The 18,120-nt window shown below is 39.6% G+C and overlaps 1 protein-coding gene across 6 annotated transcripts in view; it reads left to right on the top strand.

The window, feature by feature from the left end:
• LOC146758237 (receptor-type tyrosine-protein phosphatase T-like) overlaps positions 1-18,120 on the top strand; it is a 264,795-nt gene that overhangs the window by 104,278 nt on the left and 142,397 nt on the right. For all 6 annotated transcript variants that reach the window (XM_085517409.1, XM_085517410.1, XM_085517407.1 and 3 more), the window contains one exon: positions 6,821-6,946. In XM_085517409.1, the coding sequence (XP_085373535.1) occupies positions 6,821-6,946 (126 nt within the window). The remainder of the gene's footprint in view (positions 1-6,820; positions 6,947-18,120) is intronic.

Here is an 18,120-nt window from a genome sequence, read left to right as displayed (position 1 = left end):
AAAGTCATAGATATGTAATTTAAATGACTCTGCAGGCTGAATATCTAGCTATTCAATGTGACATTATAAAATGCTGAAATAAAGTCAGTCAGTAGAGCGTTCTGACTGATCCAAGAGCTCCAGTGGAATAGCTGATGTAGAATGTGGTTGTAATGCACCGTACACATAACATTAGATAACCCCATTCAGATTTACAGAGTTACCAGACCCAGCACTTTTCAGATGCTGGAAGGAAAGAAAAGCAACGTTACTGAATGTTGAATATTAATTTTGGAATATAAAACTGTATTAGGAGGAAAAAGGTGGCTGTGGAACTTAAAAAGCAGAAATTGGAGCCAAGTAAAACTTGGTTATATTTATGGTACAAAAATAAAGTCAAGTAAAGCGCTATGAATTTGCATTTTAAAAAAGGAATCTTAATTTTATCATACTGTGAATAGCACAGAAGCCTCCTACAGGAGTGGAAAGCTACCTGACTAATGAATTAAAAGGATATGATTAACTGGAAGTGTAACAAAAGCCATTGGGGAATGTCTATTTAAGAATGTTTCATGATTTTGAAAACCTGTGTTAATCTTGGAAGTTTAATTACATGAAGATAGGCCGGCCCGAAAACTTCCTGCAAGTTAATCCTGGTGTTTCAGCAGCCTGAAGCTAAGCTTCATTTGCAAAGCCTGGATTCCTTGAGAGCCAGCTCATGTGCCATGCTGGGTGAACTGACTTGGTGCTGTAGCTTAAAACAACATTGGGTTTATAAACGTGTATATATTTAAAGCAATTCAACGTTACAATTGGAGAATAGATAAAACCTCCCTTGCATATGTCCAAACCAACTAATACTTTGTGTTGAAAGTAAGATGGAAAGGAAGTTAATGGATCTCCACTGTGGCAGATGAATCCACCCCATGACAGTGAGGACTGATATGGCAGCAGAGAACCAACAAGTCATTGTACTTGTAGGGGAAATGAATGTGTTTGAAGCACTGGAGAAATCATTGGTGTTTCCTCCTGAAGCCCAAAATTTCTGGATAGCTTGAGAAATGCAGCTCTGTCAACACAAGACTTTGAAGGGTAAATGTGGATTTGCATTTCACAGTTGTGTTATCTGAATTTCTGTTAGGTATGAGCTCAAGCAACTGACATAAGAAAGTTATACCTTGTTTTATGCTGGGGAATCTGCTCCTTAATTTCTTCTGGTGTAGACCCTCAGGTGACTGAGGGACAAAACCTTACCAGAGCTTTCCCTGCAGTTTAAAGAGAAGCATCTTCCTCATATTCTGAATATATGCAGCGAACACGTGGTAGGTTTTGAGATGGTAAAGGCAACTTTTCTCTTTACAAAAGTCTTTTTCTTGAAAAAACAGGTAATATAGAAGTAATTCAGGAAAATAAGGAGGTATTGATTGAAATTAACCAGTTACAACAGTAGATTGATAAGATGGCAGAAGGATGATTTTCTGAGGAATGAGCCTTTCTGAAACTTCCTATCTTGTACTATGCAGAATCACAAAGCTTATCACTTCTAGGCTGTTACACATGAAACTAATGATGACTCAAGTGACAAGCACCCTCTGCCTTCTCTTTGGTATGATGCCTGTTGAGAGCTGAGGTCACTGGACAGTGCTCATCAGAAATAGGTCTGTCGAAGTTGGATCTGTTCAGCTTAGCATTTCTGGTTGCTTGTACGTGTATTTCTGATGACTTCTGTGTTAACCTTTCTGGATGGAGTAGAAGGTATATGAAGTTGTAGCTACCACCCCTGATGAAAGAAAACTCAATAGCCCTTGAAAAGATTTACCCTGTCTTAAATGAAGTGGCTCAACACAAAGTTGATTTGCACACCCTGTGCTACATGAAGTCTGCAATCTGAGAAATTTATTACAAATGGATTCTTGTAAGACAAATCGTGTGGAATAAATTGTTTTTCTAAGGAGCCAAATGCAGCTCTTTCAGTGAAGTATAGACAAAAATTATTGATCAGAGAGCGTTGTTTGGTTTTGTTTTAATTTCTGGAGTCTTACAATTCCCAAGCACTGTCTCATTCTATGACCATCTGTTTCTTCCTGAACTCTCTTCTTATTTTGTGAGGCTAAGAATGAAATGAATCAATTTCAACCCATTTTCAGAACAAGTATTCCAGGGAAAAAGCATTGGTTGGAATGGTGTGTGCTGTTATAATTTCTATCCCCAAAGCAAAGGCATGGAAGGTGACAAACGGCACTATTGAGGTTCTTGCTCTCTTCCCCCCCTCCCCACACTGGGAATGTTGTAAATGCCTCATTGAACTGTCTGAGGGTGTGTTATTTTCAGTCTGTATCTAGAAATACAGGATAACCAACGAGGCTTCTCCCATTAGTATATTTCTTTATCCCTCTTTAGAAGTATTGTTTTTTATCTAGTGAGTCTGTGAGAGTTTGACATTGGATGACTTTATAAAACATTCTACTAATTGGATTTGTTAAAATAAATAAATCAAACACTAATTGGAACGTGCCCTGCCATTATTTTTGCTTACTGAATTAGATATAATGGCGTGAAGTCCTTTTTATCATATTTGTGCACTTATTTAAACACCCCCCTGGCGCACACTTCTGCAAATTCAATTATATATTCAAAGGAGGCACTCAATTTATGCAAGGCTGGTTTACATTTAATCCGGGGGCAAGACTCAGTAACTGATGATAGGTCTGTTCAAGATTAATTAGCATCACTCAGATGAGCAGTGGCATTGTTACAAGCCTGCAGTGTAAAACAAGGGATATTTAATCTGTCCTGTGTGAGCTGTTATTTGCTTCAATATGACCCTTTTCAGGAAGGGAACGACTTCATCCTTTTTTGGCTTTCATTTTGTGTGAAAAGAGATGGTCAACACCACATGCATTATCTTAACAGTATCAGAGTCATCTCAGTTTCCTTTCTTTTTTTGCCCTACTTAGCAATTGTATTTCTTCACTTAATTTTTAGCTGATTAATGGAAAGATTCTGGTTTGCATCCCGAAATCCTTAGCCCTGTTAATTATTAACGAAGACACCAAACCCCATTTTGGTTGGTGTGCAAGTGCTTTACTTTTCCTCTGAGCTGCTTTGTGACGCTGTGGGTAGAGCTGTGACGTGCAAACCTAGAATCTAAATTCACTTCATGATATCTTTTATAATGAATTATCTTCTCTCTGTTAATGAAAATCCCTGTTCTGCAGTCAAGCAGTTTTGTTTCAGCAGTGGCTGATTTTGTATTAAGATGGAATTTATCTATGTGGTTTTTCTTCTCTTGTTATGTTCCTGCAGAGCTGTAGCTTTTAGGTATCCATACAGGTGATGTCTTAGGAAATAGTAAATATTAAGCTTGTGCTGCTGCCAGTGAAAGGAACTCACCTGCAGGTTTCAGCCTACTATGCCATTTTGGAGTCGCTATCCCTACTTAAGTAGGCATTTAAAGTCCGTAATTACATTTTTTTGTTTAGACTGAAATTAATCAGTGGGGAGTAATTGAATTTCTAAGGACCTGGCAATGAGCTGCTCATGTAGCAGAGCGGATGGCTCCATCCCAGCAGGTTAGCACTTGTGCAAATGCCACGTGTGCCTTCACCTTGCTGCCTTGCCATCTTGCTTGGGAGCTTGTTCTCACGCACACACACTTGAACATAACAGCACACTCATCAGTTGGGTCAGCAGTATTCCCCAGAAGAGGCAAGATGCTGTGCTTCTCTTTAAACTCTCTCTTCTCCCCTTATGCACGGTTTGCTCTGCTCAGAGCCTGCTGCAGCCTGGATCAGGCTGTGGGCTCCATGGGCAGTGGGGTGCTGCTGGTTGCATGGATGGGGTGATCCTATTTGATCTGGTGGCCATATGCATGGATTAAAGCAGAGTTTGGTGCTCTAAATATCTGCAGTGGGTGTCTATGAGTGGGGGCTGGCAGCAGGGCACCTCTGGGAGGAGAAGGCAGGGCTGTGCTAGGCTGGGCATGACCACTTCCACAGGGCACAGATTGTTTGAGAAAGAGCTTTCTTGCTCACGGGTGATCATGGCTGCGTCCCAACTAGGTCCACTTTTAGTTCTTGTCCCTTTTGCCACTCTCTAGCACAAAGCCGACAGGTGCTTTCCTCTTCTTGATCACCAGGATTGAGCCGTTGTGTGCTCCCTGTGCAGCCACTCTGCTTATCCGAGCATTGAGAATCGACTCCAATGCTTTTTTTCCCCCCTGTCCTCATTTCCTGCAAATTCACCTCTCCAAATTCCAATTCTGCTTCCAGTAAATTAATCCATCTGGTTTATTGCCTTGTCACTTTGCATTTGGTGGTTCCTCCACTAACTTTTCTTTCTTCAGAAATGTAGATGTGTTTGCAGCTGCTTTTAAGGCTCTCCATGGTTTATCCTTTCTTATCCAATCTCACTACACGGGTTAGCCTTGAATTTCATTCAAGGCACTTTCAAGCTTCTTAAGGTGTTGTCTCTTATCAGTGGAAACTCCCAATTAATTTCCAGAAGCTCTCACTATCCTTGTTCAGCTTGCCCTCCAACTTCACCCGCCTCTGTGTACATAAAACAATCTATTTGGCTAATTGTATCTGTATATCAGCAATTAGGTTCCCTGTTAAATAAGGACTTCTACCCTGTATTTTGTTGTCGTCTCATTTTGCTTCTGAGACTATCAGCACCTGCGTAATTTTCTCTGTACGCGAGTCCTCGTACAATTGCATGTCTTGATCAGAGTATTTATTTGCAACTCCTTCAAAGGAAGAGCTGAGAGACAGCACCACTTACTGTACTGTAGCGTGCTTTAGAGAGGTGTTGTGTAAATGGAGTTTGTCTGAAGTCCTCCTATTAGAGTGAATCTATTGAAACTAGAATGCCCTGCGTGGAGACGGAGAGCAGAGTATTTGATATTGTCTCTTGTGCCTGCTCGCTATGGGAGAAGGTGATTTTTGGCTGCATTGCATGCTTCTCACAGACAATCCAGAGCACCTGTTTTTTCTGTCAGACATTTTAATAAGCACATTTAATATTTTAAACTTGAACTTTTTCACCTAAATTAAATTAAAACTTGAGGAAACAGCTGAAGTGCGGTCCTGCTCATTTTGACAGCTCTGAAAGCCTCACAAGAACTGTAAATTTAAAGCAAAAACTACTTTTAAATGCTGTAGGAAATACATTTGCAAGGTCTCTGCTGGAGCAGGCAAGGCTGCAAGGGTCATAAAATCTGCTAAACTCAGAACTATTTATATTAAAATTACACAACATAACAACTTTTTTCTGTTACGACAAGCTTAATCTTTAAACTTGAACAACACCGACTACGGTCAGGTACTCTATCCAACAAATCCTTCAAGCGTGTGCTTAAATAGGAATAATTTGTGTGAATTTTGACATGAAGTTTTAGAAAATCATTTGTGGTTGGAGTGCACTTTAAGTCCTTTAGCAGAATAAGGATTGTATGAGGAATTTTGATGTAACTGAGATGGGTTTGGTCTTCCTTGGGACACGTAGAGAAAAAAAACACATGTTAAAACTAAAGAATGCTTAAATGACCCACTGCTGGGTAACGGTTATTGAATTGAAACCAGAGATCACTTGTGTACTTGCTATTCGTTGTGCATGTGTAGGGAATGCAGCCTGTGGGAAGGTAAAGAGCCGGGAACGTCTCTGTGCATATAACTCTGATTAGTGTCAGGAGCAATTGGCAGTTTGGCTGGCACAGCAAGATCGTGTAGCCCTGAGCAGTGCTCAGTCCCTGCAGCTCCAGAAGTGTTAGATATGTCCAGCTGACTTTGGAGTAACTGCCCAGAGATTTCTCCTTGCTTCTGTAAGAGAAAACAAAAGCAGAGCAGTGACACTGTTGTCATAATTAAGGTCAAAACCCAAACACCCAAATTACCTCATGTAATAGAGCCAGTACTACAATATGTTTGGCAAACCAAGATGGGGAGATGTGAGGAATGTACCTGAGGCAATGGAAGGGGAGGTTCAGCAGTGTAGTAATGATCCACTAGTACTAAATGGGGATAAACTAATTGAATTAGTTTGCCTGACACACGAGCATGTGTTGAAATATATATTTTTCCCCCACCGTCAATGCATTTATCTTGATTTGTAAGTGTTCAGGCAGCTGCCAGGTGGCAGTGAACCACATTCAAGTATTTCAGGAACCGGAGTAGGAAAGATCACTTAGTCAACAGTCTGGAAGGTGTGAATGCCAGTTTCTATCCACTTCTTGTTATTCTCCCATTGTAGAGAAATTAAAGGCTTACACTGTGAGGTCCAGTTCTGAAAGGCCTGGAGAAGTAGTCATGTGTCACATAGGACTTTGTGTTATTAAGCATAAGAGGTGGTTGCAAGGAAGGATGCAAGTTCTCAAAGTGCAACTCAACCCTGTGTAATTTGAATCTCAAGTGAAATCAAGTGTGTATTGCTGTAGTATAGGGATACTTTGCTTGTCTTTGCCATTTGGGTTCTTTCTTTCTCTTATTTCTTTAAAAAATCTGACCTGGAGGTTTCTGTAAATACCAGCACTGGGACCCAAATGCGTGTGCTTGTTATGTGCAATTGTCCGTGAAAATGTTAAGAAAATAGGTGGAAATAAAGGGAGCTGATGGAGGAGAAGAGCAGCAATGTGAGAAGAAAGACTTCTAAGGGATACAAAAAGGTTGAACGTTCAAAACTGTTTTCTGGATACCTTCTCTGCTCTCTGAAATATATTATACATGACTTGTTTGTTCCCCAAATTTCTCCCTCTGTAAACCTAGGTGTGAGAAATTAAATGATTTTAGTGTCATGATTATGTATAATATTAATGCAGGAATGTATGTGTTTTTCTTGCTTTTAGGTGGTTGTTCCTTTGATGAGCACTACAGTAATTGTGGTTATAGCGTGGCCTTGGGAACCAATGGATTTACCTGGGAGCAGATCAATACCTGGGAAAAGCCAACGATGGATCCTGCAGTCCCAACTGGTGAGTGAGAAGCCTCAGCAGCAGCAGAGGTGTTACTCTGTGAGGATCAGCTGTTAGCCCTGAACAGATTACTGACATATATTGTGAGCACATCATAACACCACTGTCTTTTCAGTATTTTCTGAAGAGTTCACAATAATGATAACTTCCAGTGGTTTTATTTCTTAATGGAAACTAACATTATATGTTGGTGTATATGGCATAAATCCCACAGAATGCTTTGTTGACCCTGAAGAAAAGCATATTTTAGGAGAAGGCGCTATATTTTTCTGAAAACCATAGTTTGTGCTTTTTTGGCAGTTGAAATAGCTGAAGTCCCTGCTCTAAAGCAATTGACACAATGGCAAACAGAACTGGCCAGCCAACTTGACTGCAGTCTTAAAGTATTTGTTCCAGTTAATTGATTGCACTCTGACAAGCATGAACTACTTGGCAGAATTAACATCTTGTGTTGTTGTTGTGGTATTTATATGACTGTAAATTATTGGGCTAAGAAGCCTGAAATTGCCAGGTGCCTGTTAAGGGAAGCACAGAGAGCTGATGTAACAATAGTTCCCTGCTGTAGCCGTGGAGAGGCAGGCTGGTGTTCATCCCTGTGTGTTAAAGCTATTAAAAGAAACAAAACAATAAGAAAACTTGTTTGTTTGTTTGTTTTAATTACAGCCTAGATTGGAAACTGTTAGTAACTGAATCTTTCATAGCATGTGACTTGTAGGACTATTTGTTTAGACTCTGGTATCCCAAAAGTTAATTCTGAAAGTTACGTCTCTGGTCTTGTCTGTAAGAATGCATTTCATTATTCTGAATGTGTTCTCAATGAGGGCAGTTTTATTTCTACATCTCCTCACCTTCAGCTCTTGTGTGTGTCACAGTCCCTGTTCATGGTAGACCTAACTAGGGAGAGATGGCAGTTATTTGAATTTACAGATCTCAGAATGATCTGAAGGAATAGGAACAGACATAGCTGTGATGCCATCTGGAAGGCAAGGAATTAATGGGAGGGCTTGTACTGGAAAAGTTCAGTACTTTGCTAACTCCAGATGTGAAGGAAAAATCTATCTTCCTGGCTTCCATCTGAAAGTGTTTTATCATCTGAAGATGCTGGGTCTGTGGAGAAATTGATAGGCAATCAACAGGCTGGGATGGCAAACAAACCCCAGAATAGTGCAGTGTGTTTCTTAACAAGGCCTTCAGAATTGATTTTCCCAATTAAGAAGTAGATAGAGATGTGTGTGGTTCTTTCTCTTAGTGCTGTGTTCCATATTATCAGGTAGCACTAATAGTTAGATCCATAAAAGTGTTAGAGCAACTGCAAATTAATGACAACGACAACAAAAAGCAACATAAAGAAATGCAGATATCTCAATTGTATGGAAATACAGAAGAGGGAAAGCTTCTAACAACTTATAGTGTGCTGATATTGAAACGCCATTTAAGTGAGCTTAAAGGGTATGAGGGGCAATGACAAAGTGCTTCGCTTTACTAATTGTTTTCTCAGTACTAGTCATGCAGAGCAGAAAGTCAAATCAGTAGGTAGGAAAATAAGGTTGACCACAGCAAATGTGTACAGAACACATTTCTCCACTAACAAAAATATGTTTTCAAAAGCTGTCCAAATGATGCTAACGTCGAGGTAAATTATGGTGGTCAATTAAACTGCCTTAAGCTTGCAGAGATGCTAGCGCTATTACTGGGAGTCTGTATTGCTGGATGGAATCTTAATGCATATATTGTTTGTATTGGTTACTTGTTTGAAAGTCTGTTTTGTGAGAATAAAGGATTACTTAAAAATCATCTAGTGGCAAAGCCAGCCAAATAAACTGATGAACAGCATGTTCCACTCCTACAATCAGAGACATCTTTAAAGCCAGAGTACCAGAACATTTGGTGATTGACTTTCTATTTTGTTTAATTTATCCACAGCAGCTGAAAGCAGCAGGGTGGAAATCCATCGAGTTTGCAAGGGTGTCAAAGGTGGTAACAGTGGTTGGAATAAGCAACTGTGGCCAACTGGAGGCAGGAAATCTCTTTTAGCATGGGCAGGAGCAACAGGAGTGCAAGAATGCATAGAGTTGTGAGCAGTAATGTGTGTTTTCTTGATCAGGATGCTGTTTTAGGCACTATGCAGTTCTTGTGTGACTGGAAACAGCATAAAATACTGTATTGTGAAAGTGGTAAAGCATGAGTGAGCAGACATTAAATTGGTTCCACGATACTAAACAAGTCTGCAGCGCAACCTGCTGGGAGACGTTGGCAGAAAAGCGTGGCCTCACCCCATCCTGGTCAGCCCACATTAATGTTGCTCTCAGAGCTATTTCCTTGTTTAAAATGTCGGCTTTCATAAGCACCAGCTTATGAAAGCTGGTCCCTTTGAATTGAACTAAGTCACAGAATTCCATCCTCCTGAATACTAATGATAACATCTAGTGCTTTTTACAGTCCTTTTCATCGTTAGATCTCAGAGTGCTCTTCAGAGGAGGTCAGTATCATGAATGAGAGCCTGAGTCTGTTATACCATGTAATTCTCTGCTCAGACACTGCTGCAAAGGTCTCTGCTCAGGGATGACTTCCTATTTTTATTTATATTATTTTGAAATCCAAGTGTGCTCCTCAAAGCAGGGGGACAAAAAAAAGCACAATTAAACTGCTCTATTAGCCATGTAAAAGTTTGTAGGCAATTTGTTTTACACCACTGCTAGCAAATAAACTGTTTGTCGTGAATTCTGTGGTTAATTCCTTAGGGCTGGAAACTGTGTTAATTGGAGGATTAAGAACCAGATGTTTGTTGTTTCAAATAAACGTTTCAGACAACCTGAAATAAATGAATTTGTAGGTATCTAGTCCCCAGACTTTGGTGCAACTCTTTCCACCTCCTTGCACAATAGCAGGAGCGATTATAACAGAATATTCCATAACAGATGGGTGTTTACTTAAGCTTGAATTTCCTCAGTGATGAGTATTCTACAGCCTCTGGGCTACTTGTTCCACTCTTTGAGTTATAAAGGTTCTCAGTACTCATCTTCCATTTTCCCTTTTATGGCTTAATCTCATTATTTTTTTCTCTATCTATGACTAGGAAGAATAATCAGTTGTTGCTCTCTTTTATTATCTCTGACGTAGCTGTGTGAGGTTAAGTCTTTGTTTCCCAGGACTAAGTATGACCCAGTGCTTTTAACCTCTTTTAATTCAGAATGTTTTGCTTCCTTCTCTCTATTTAATGCCTTCAGTCATTACCTTCTTATCTTTTTTGGGTATTTGCCTAAAGCTCTCTTATCAAGCTGGGGTTTGATACACTGTATAAGAGTCTTGGCAGGATGTGTGGCTGTAATTCTGTTCCAGAAGTTTAGACTACAGTACGTAGTTATATCCTGCTCCTTGTATTTGCTTGATGCAGTTTTTATTCTTTCTTTCCCCGCAAATAACTAGTCTTTATGTGCTTATGTATTAGATGATTTGAGATGAACATGGGGGTCTAGTCTGTGTTGAATGACAGAAGATGCTTCCTTGCTGATAAAAAGGCCTGAGCTGTTGTGTATATCAGAGGCAAAAGCTTGGTTCATGGAACAAGTTCTTGTGTTAAAACTAAGAAAAACACTGGCTTTACTTTGCATGTTATGACACTGCAGCATTCCAGGAACCCTGCACCTGCCTACCCTTGCAGCATTTGTGAGAATATATTAATAATGGAAGTATTTAACATTTAGCATTTGCATGTTCAAAGTATTTTAATGGCATTTACTAATTAACTCCAATGGAGACCTTGCTGGGCTGACTAGACTGGAGCAATTACTTTAATTGTGTTAAATACAGTCGTCCTCTGAATGCAAAGCTATGGTACAATGTGCCTTTGTGCATCAGTGTTAGGCTGGCTGTTAATCTGCTGGTTTGGCTGTGTGAAGTTTGGTGGAAAGCAATCAGCACACAGCAGTTTGAAGGTCTGGCCTCATCTTCCCAACTGCTGATTTCCTTTCATTTATACAAACTGGCACTTAGTGTAAGTGCTAGTTTACTTTGTATGTATGTGTGTGTGTATATCCATAGTTATCCTGTAAAGATGAGCAATATCGCTGCTGTTTTGGGCTGAATCAAGTAGACATTGTGTTTATCTAAGAAACAAATTTAGATGAGCTTAGAGCTGAATTAAAAGGTTAGAAGAAATCAGAGCATTCAGAATTAGCACTGTGGCATTAGTGTGTCACTTACCGAGTGCAGGCAGCTTACCTTTCCTCACACCACAAAAATCAACAAGACCCATTATCAGCCAGCAGTATTTTCATGCTAGAAATGGATGCATTGTTATCTAAGGGTTGAACTCACTTGAAATGTGTAACCGACAGTTTGGAAGCTGCAAATGTTTGTGGAAAATGCCACGAGTACATAATTTTGTGGGTTTTCTTGTGTGTATTTATGTTGTGCTTCTCAAATAGCTGCTAAGTAGCATTGCACCACAGATATGGAAGTGTGCATGTACTGCATTTGCACTCTTGCTGTTTACAGCTGAGCTAAAGCATTTGAACTGTTTCACAGTGCTTCAGAAGACAGAGTATGGTAGTACCAAGAGACTGCAAGCTGCCCTATTGGTTTAAACCCTAATGGCAAGTGCAACATTGAAATAAGAGGTTCACTCTTCAGAGATGGCAGTCAGCATTTGTCCTATAGTCTTCACATGAATATGGAGAAGGGTTCTGTGCTGACACCTTATAATTGTAGATGTTTTGAGATAATGGTAAGGTTAAGACACAAACATGTCCTGTGAACTTCCGTATGTGAGTTGGTATTGCATGACACAATGAAATGAACCTAACTTGAGAGGTGCTTGGTGTTTGAATTGCATTGCTTCTCTTGAACTTGTAGTGGATTTTTTCTTTTCTCTTGCAGCAGAGATAAGGGATGGGGACTCTTCTCTCATCTAATTGGGCGTGTACTTTTGTTCCAGTAGCTGGAGGGCTCACTAAGCTTCTCACTGAAAGAACAGAAGGGTTATCATCATTAGCATTGCTTCATGAAATAACCATTTAGCAAGTGAACATCATAGGCATGATGTATATCTGAATACCAGATGGCTAAATTCTACTTGGACTCCACTGAACTGAGTGAAGTTTTATGTTTCTCTAATAGGCCAAATGCTTTCCTGTGTCACCTTCTTCTTTGCAGCGAGTGGCACTGTGAAGTTAGTGTGAATGAATAATTGTGGAACAGCTTTCTTTGGGGAAGATGATAAACTTTCCATCTATGCCTACACAGAAGACTGACAGGATTGTTCAGTTTCATTCAGAGAGGAGTGATGTGCAGTCAGTGTTAGCCTACCCAAAGAACAGAGGACCTCTGTACACACATCAGGCATTTCTAGTTTTATTTCTTCAAGGCTAGAGTAAACACCAACGTGAGTTAGACTCAGCTTTTTTAAGTTTGAAAGGCAGTGCAGTAGAATTAACATTTTCCTGTGTCAGAGTGGATTAATACTTGCTTACAAGAAAATAAACAAACTTGTTAAAGGAATAAATTAAAACCCAATTGTGTCTATGATGAATCATGATCCAGTTTTGTCTGAGAGGGGAGAAGGAAAATTGGCTCAGCTGTCTATGTATTGTTTCTCCAAAAAGTATTTTTTGTGGGGGAAAATTACTAAGAATGAGTGAAATATGTTTGTTCCCACTCTCTGACTTCCATAGGAGTAAATAGATTAGCCTGGGGACTGGGGACTGAACTCAAAGTAATTTCTCAGCTTTTAAGGTCTGAGCAAAAAGGGATCTGTGGAGACTTTTCACAGTGCATTTTAATTCTGCTCTTTACCATCTCACTTAGTGTCTGTATTTTGGGGTTGGCTTTTATAGTAACAATTGTAAATAATTCTTCTGAATTTTCATCACTAACTTAAACTGACTTGAGTCTGGGGGGATGATTTACATCTTTCCCCTGATTTTATTTTAGGTAAGTGTACCTAAGAATGCTTAGAATTGGGAAAATGAATGATTTTCATCCATACAGCTGTTTATCCATACAGCTTTGGGATGGACAGAACATTGTAAACAACTAGAGGGAACTTACTTTGAACTGCACCTTTTAAATTGCTCACACTTATGCTATCTATCGGGTCTCCCCAGAAGCTATTACTGCAGCTGATTCTTTAATAGCCGCTTGCAGCCCAGTGTTAGTATTTAGCTTTCCCTCAGAGGAATATATTGTCATCCATATTTTTTTTATTTTCTCTGGTCTAGGTTATCTGTAAGTAAATCATACCTGCATTACTATATAATTTGCTTTTCAGCCAAGGGAAACTAGCAGTGAAGACCATGAGCAATTACTTCTGTTGCACACAATTGCTTTCAGGAAGGCAAATCTAAGCAATTAGTCTTGAGGGTGATTCGTACCAAATATTAGATTTCTATCTGGTGTTCCTGTATTCTAACACCAAGTAGATTTCTTCTGTGGTTAGACCTACTGATTTTGGGTGGACCATAAATAGTAATGAATTAAAGTACGTGTGAAATTACAGACTTGTAAATTAACAATCTTGCGCTGAAAAATAATAAGCATAAGTCAGCCAACTACTCTGTGATGTTATATGCAGGAGAAGTTGATTTAATTAAGAACTCTTAGCTCTCCAGAGGCTCGCTTCTGAAGGAAGCTACATCCCGGTTATTAATGTTTTGTCAGTCCGTTGTGAAATAGAATCTTTCCTTATGCGTCGTTGTGAGAGGTCAGAAGAAGCTTCCATGTAGTTGGCACTTTGGTACTGTCATCTTGCTTAGCAAGGGAGCGTAGTTTGCTCTGAACATGCACATATCAAGATAAATCAAAGAGGGTGGAAAGAATGACTTCTAGGAAGGCCTTTTAATGACCGTGAAGGAAACATGTAGGGAATGCATGTAGTTACTGCAACTTGATGTGTTAAATGGTACGTTTGAACTGTTGTGAGTCTATTTCTGATCCTTTTCAGTGGAAAAAGTCAGAAGTGGGACTGTTTGTGAGTGCCAGGACCTTTCCATTATCACCATTAGAGAGACCATGACACTTAAAAAGCAATGCCATAACATCGTTCAGCATCATGCTAGGAGGAAGGACAAGAAATCCATTGTTATACATGTTTATCTTCCATAGTTCCAGGCATATTCATTTTTCTCAGAACCTGTTGGCTCTGTCAGGAACTGATGTTTTTCAGCATCTTAGATTAGGAACAATGCAGACTATGAGGGCGTGCTGTCCACGTGCCATGGGGTAGTTGTTTGAGAGCCAAGTTAAGGCGCTGTATAACCAAAGTAATGGAAAAACGTTTCTAATTTAAAACTTGAAAATGTTAGAGAGTTGGAAAGAAACGTTTCTTTTCATGTTAGGTTTCTTCCAAGTGGATAAATACGATCTAGTTTAAATGCCACAGAAGTTAATATAGTTGTGTTAAAATAAGGCTAGCGTAGAAAACGAGTTTACTTATCCTGTGACTAAGATCTTTTGTTTTAAGTAGTTAATTCTATAGCTTCCTATAACAAAGGGAAGATTGATAGTTTTATACTCCACTTGTTAGAAGGTTTGGAGCAAGAAAAGAAGTGCGCTATAGGAAGACGAGCAAGATGTGTGAGTAGGAAGAGGCTCGGAGAAGGTCTTTCTGGTGAAGCTAGTATAGTAAAACTGATAAATGTGAAAGTAGTGGCTACTAAGGAACAGAGGAAAAACAATGACTAAGGTCATCTAGAGAAGGTAGACCCAAAAAGGAATAAGTCTGAGAGAAGAATGACCTGAGCAGTCTGTATGGACAGATGGCCAAAGTCAAGATAGATTAGATATGAATAAGATATCTTTGGATAAGATTGTGAATGAGGAGCGAACGTTGAAAGATAAGGATTTACGAAAGGAAATGCTGAGGAAACAGTAGGCAAAATTACATCTCAGAAGTGATCAGAAAGCAACAGAGGAAAACCTTGGAGGCATTCAGAGCAGAGACTGAATGGAATACAGGAAAGGCAAAAGGTTTAGTCAAGGTCCGGTCCATCATCTGCTTTTATAGCAGAGTCTTGGGCAGTTCTCTATGGGTGTTCAGCTCCTCGCAGCTGCTTAACACCAAGTCAGTGTAATTTTCCTGAAGTCCTTTGAATTTAGTGGATACTGGATACAGTCACTGAAGGGTACTGTATGTTGTAATGATTGTCTGACTAATGCAGTACTTTTCCTGTTTTATTTCTTCCCAGTAAGCTCATCTTTCTACTTTTATTATTACTATTACTTCTCTCACAAAACCAGACTCAGCATCAGAGCACAAAGCTGTATTGCGGTATCTAAGATTCCAGTGTCATTAATTATTTAACTTTACCATAGGCCTAATTTGTTGTGTAGTGAAATAAGTGAAAGCCTTTCCACCAACCTCAAAATAAATGAGATGAGATTTCATAATAGGCAGAGTACATAGTCTAGGCTTTTAAATACTTCAGTCCTTAAAAGGATGCAGGTTGTTTGGATTGAATGGTAATAACCTCAGTTAAGTGATCCTGCTGAGAACTGTGACTACTAAGAGCCCTAAGTCATTTTTTGTTCTTAGGAAATACCAGCATTTCCCATTTCCAATAGTAAATCTTTAGTGCATGTAATTCAGCACATAAAAGGAAAAAAAAAAGAAAGGTCTGTTTTCCTGAAAGTCATTTGTGTGTGTACAAAAAGAAGCTGATAGCAACAGCTTTCGCATATTCTCATGAGAAAAAATAATGTATGCATCCCTTGCATTAGGCAATCCAATGCCTTCTATAGCATTCACCTCTTTCAGAAGGAGTGGGAACTGTTGCAGTTGTATTCCTTTGAGATGAAAGTTGTAATACTACAAATTATCGCTTGTTTTCAGTATGGACTAGAAAAATAAATGCAATTTATGCTTTTAAATGTGGAAAATTAAGCAAAATAAAGCAATTTTATATGTTTGAGGATCTTTTCAAATGAAAAGCTGCACTCAGTGAATTCTCATCAGTTCCTTTTCTCACTGTCGTGTTTCACGATGTGAACTCTGAATTGAATGAACAGCTGCAGTAAAATGGTACCAGTCAAGTCACAGGGAATTCACAGGGAGTTGAGACATTTCAGGCTGTGACACAGCCCTTTGGAGCTCTCATTTACCTTGAGAAATGGTTGACTTTTAGCATAATGTCTTCAGTACAGCTCACAAATAGAGAGGTGTCAAGCCCTTATTTGCAGTACTTATACTTAGTACTAAGAGTCAGCCTTGTACAAACAGAACAAAGACTCTTACTATCACTATTAGGAGTTTATATTTCTAATTGTGGAAACAGATTTTTTTTTCTCCTGGTCTTCCCCTTCAGTCTTACTTACAGTGCAAACATGAGAGTTAATATGAAGGAAATGGCAGAGTTGATCTTAAGGGTGTTTTAGGGAAAGCAGAATAGGAAATGAAAGACATGGCTCAGGTGTCTAAAAGCCTTCTTAGTTCACCTGAAATAAGGCTATTCTTCACATTAAAGATCTGACTGTATCCCTTTGATCCTTGAAAATGCCACCTACTGCAGCGTATGGATGTTGGCTGAGCCAGGATGCAGTTTCAGCTGATGTCTTGGTCCAGTCTCATGGCTGTGCCTCTGTGCACACAACAGAAGCAGTGGGCAGAAACATGCTGAAAGCACAAACAGAGGGGCAGTGAGTGGCCGGCACTCCTCAATATCCTGAAATAACAGACCTGATTAATTTGAAGATTTTTCAGAACAGATCTTCTTTTAATCTGTACAATTACAGTGGTGAAGGTTGAGCTGTGGGGAATCTGGGCAGTACAGCTGAGGTTGCCTTCTTGCTCACCCTGAGCCAAACTGATCAAGCTACAATAACTTAAATTAAGTTCTTGTTATACTTGATGCAGCGTAGGCTGATTGAGTGAAGATGCACCACAGCCTTCATTACGTGCTCTCATGGCCAGTCTGATTACTCCATCTGACCATAGCAGACAAATATCTTTCACCCTTTCCATTTTGTAGGTTTAAGCTGTTTAGTAATAGAGGGAATATTAAAAAGAGGAATCATAACCAGATCGTATTTTAGCTTAGTTCTCATTAGCTGTTCATCTAGAACAGATTGCATAGGACAATCTTCTGGAGTGTGTCTAATTGCTGCAACATGGTAATTTAATGGGAACACATTTTTATAAGCTTGTTTAACCGCATCTGTGCCAACTGACCTCACAGCTTGGTGTGCAGTGATGCAATGCGAGCAACTAGCCTTTAAATGTAGGGTCTTATTTGTATGGCCCCTTTTGAACTTCATTCACTGTTGTGCCTTTTCTAATGTGGCATCTAGCATCACTGCAGTATCTGAATTCAAAGTGTTCATCCTCCATCCCACTCATCATCCACAAACGTTTGTTCTTCAAGATAACTTTTAGGTCCTTAGAGTCTTATCCCTTACATTTTTCCTTCTATTCTTTATACTGTGAGCGTTTCTTTTCCTAAAATGTTCTTTGTCATAATTTGTCTAGGAACCAAGTTTTCTTGTTGTCTGGAGTGTTTTTACATGGCAGCAAACAAAGCAGCTCTCAGAACTCTGTGGTCCTTCAGCCCATCCCAGGAAATACACCATTTCTGTGCATCTATCTCAAAACCTTGTGACTGTTTCTGTTTTTCCCTCGATTCCTTCTTCATTGACCTCAGGCTTCCCTGTTACTCACAGCCTCAAGTCCAGTGGGCCACACTTGATTCTTGTAGGCTGCCTAGAAAAAAAGGTATGTGCATTCTGTTGCAGCTTGGCTGAATTGGTACAGAAATCATCCCTCAGCCTTTTATCCTTTAAGTGAGAAACAGGGTTTTAAAAGCTAATTTGCTTGTTTTCATGGCACGATCTTAATTCTACAAGGGAGAATAGATGATCTAATCTAATTTAATTTTGCTCTTTGAGAAGGAGGGAGATCACTTGGCCAGCTGCTGCTCTGAGCAAACATGGAGCATGTAGGCTACAAGATAAGCTTTGAACTCTATCAAGTCTCTCGGCAGTATATGCTAATGTGCGCTGTTGGGAGATTTCTGAAACTTTCTCTTCTGATTGTATTAATTAGCGTGCCACTCCAAACCAACAAAGCAGTTGGAATGAGCTGTAACTCTGTAAAACAAGTGAGTGCTGTTACACATAGGGCTTCCTCTGTCCCTGATGCTTTAGTGTGTTGGCAGTGTGGACTATGAAGATATATATTTGGCCTG

This window comes from Coturnix japonica, chromosome 16, assembly GCF_054131305.1.
Source record: "Coturnix japonica strain WE chromosome 16, WE-NBRP24, whole genome shotgun sequence".
Lineage (NCBI taxonomy): Eukaryota > Metazoa > Chordata > Aves > Galliformes > Phasianidae > Coturnix > Coturnix japonica.
Note: the sequence above shows the minus strand (reverse complement) of the source record. Positions and strands in the feature narration are given on the sequence as shown.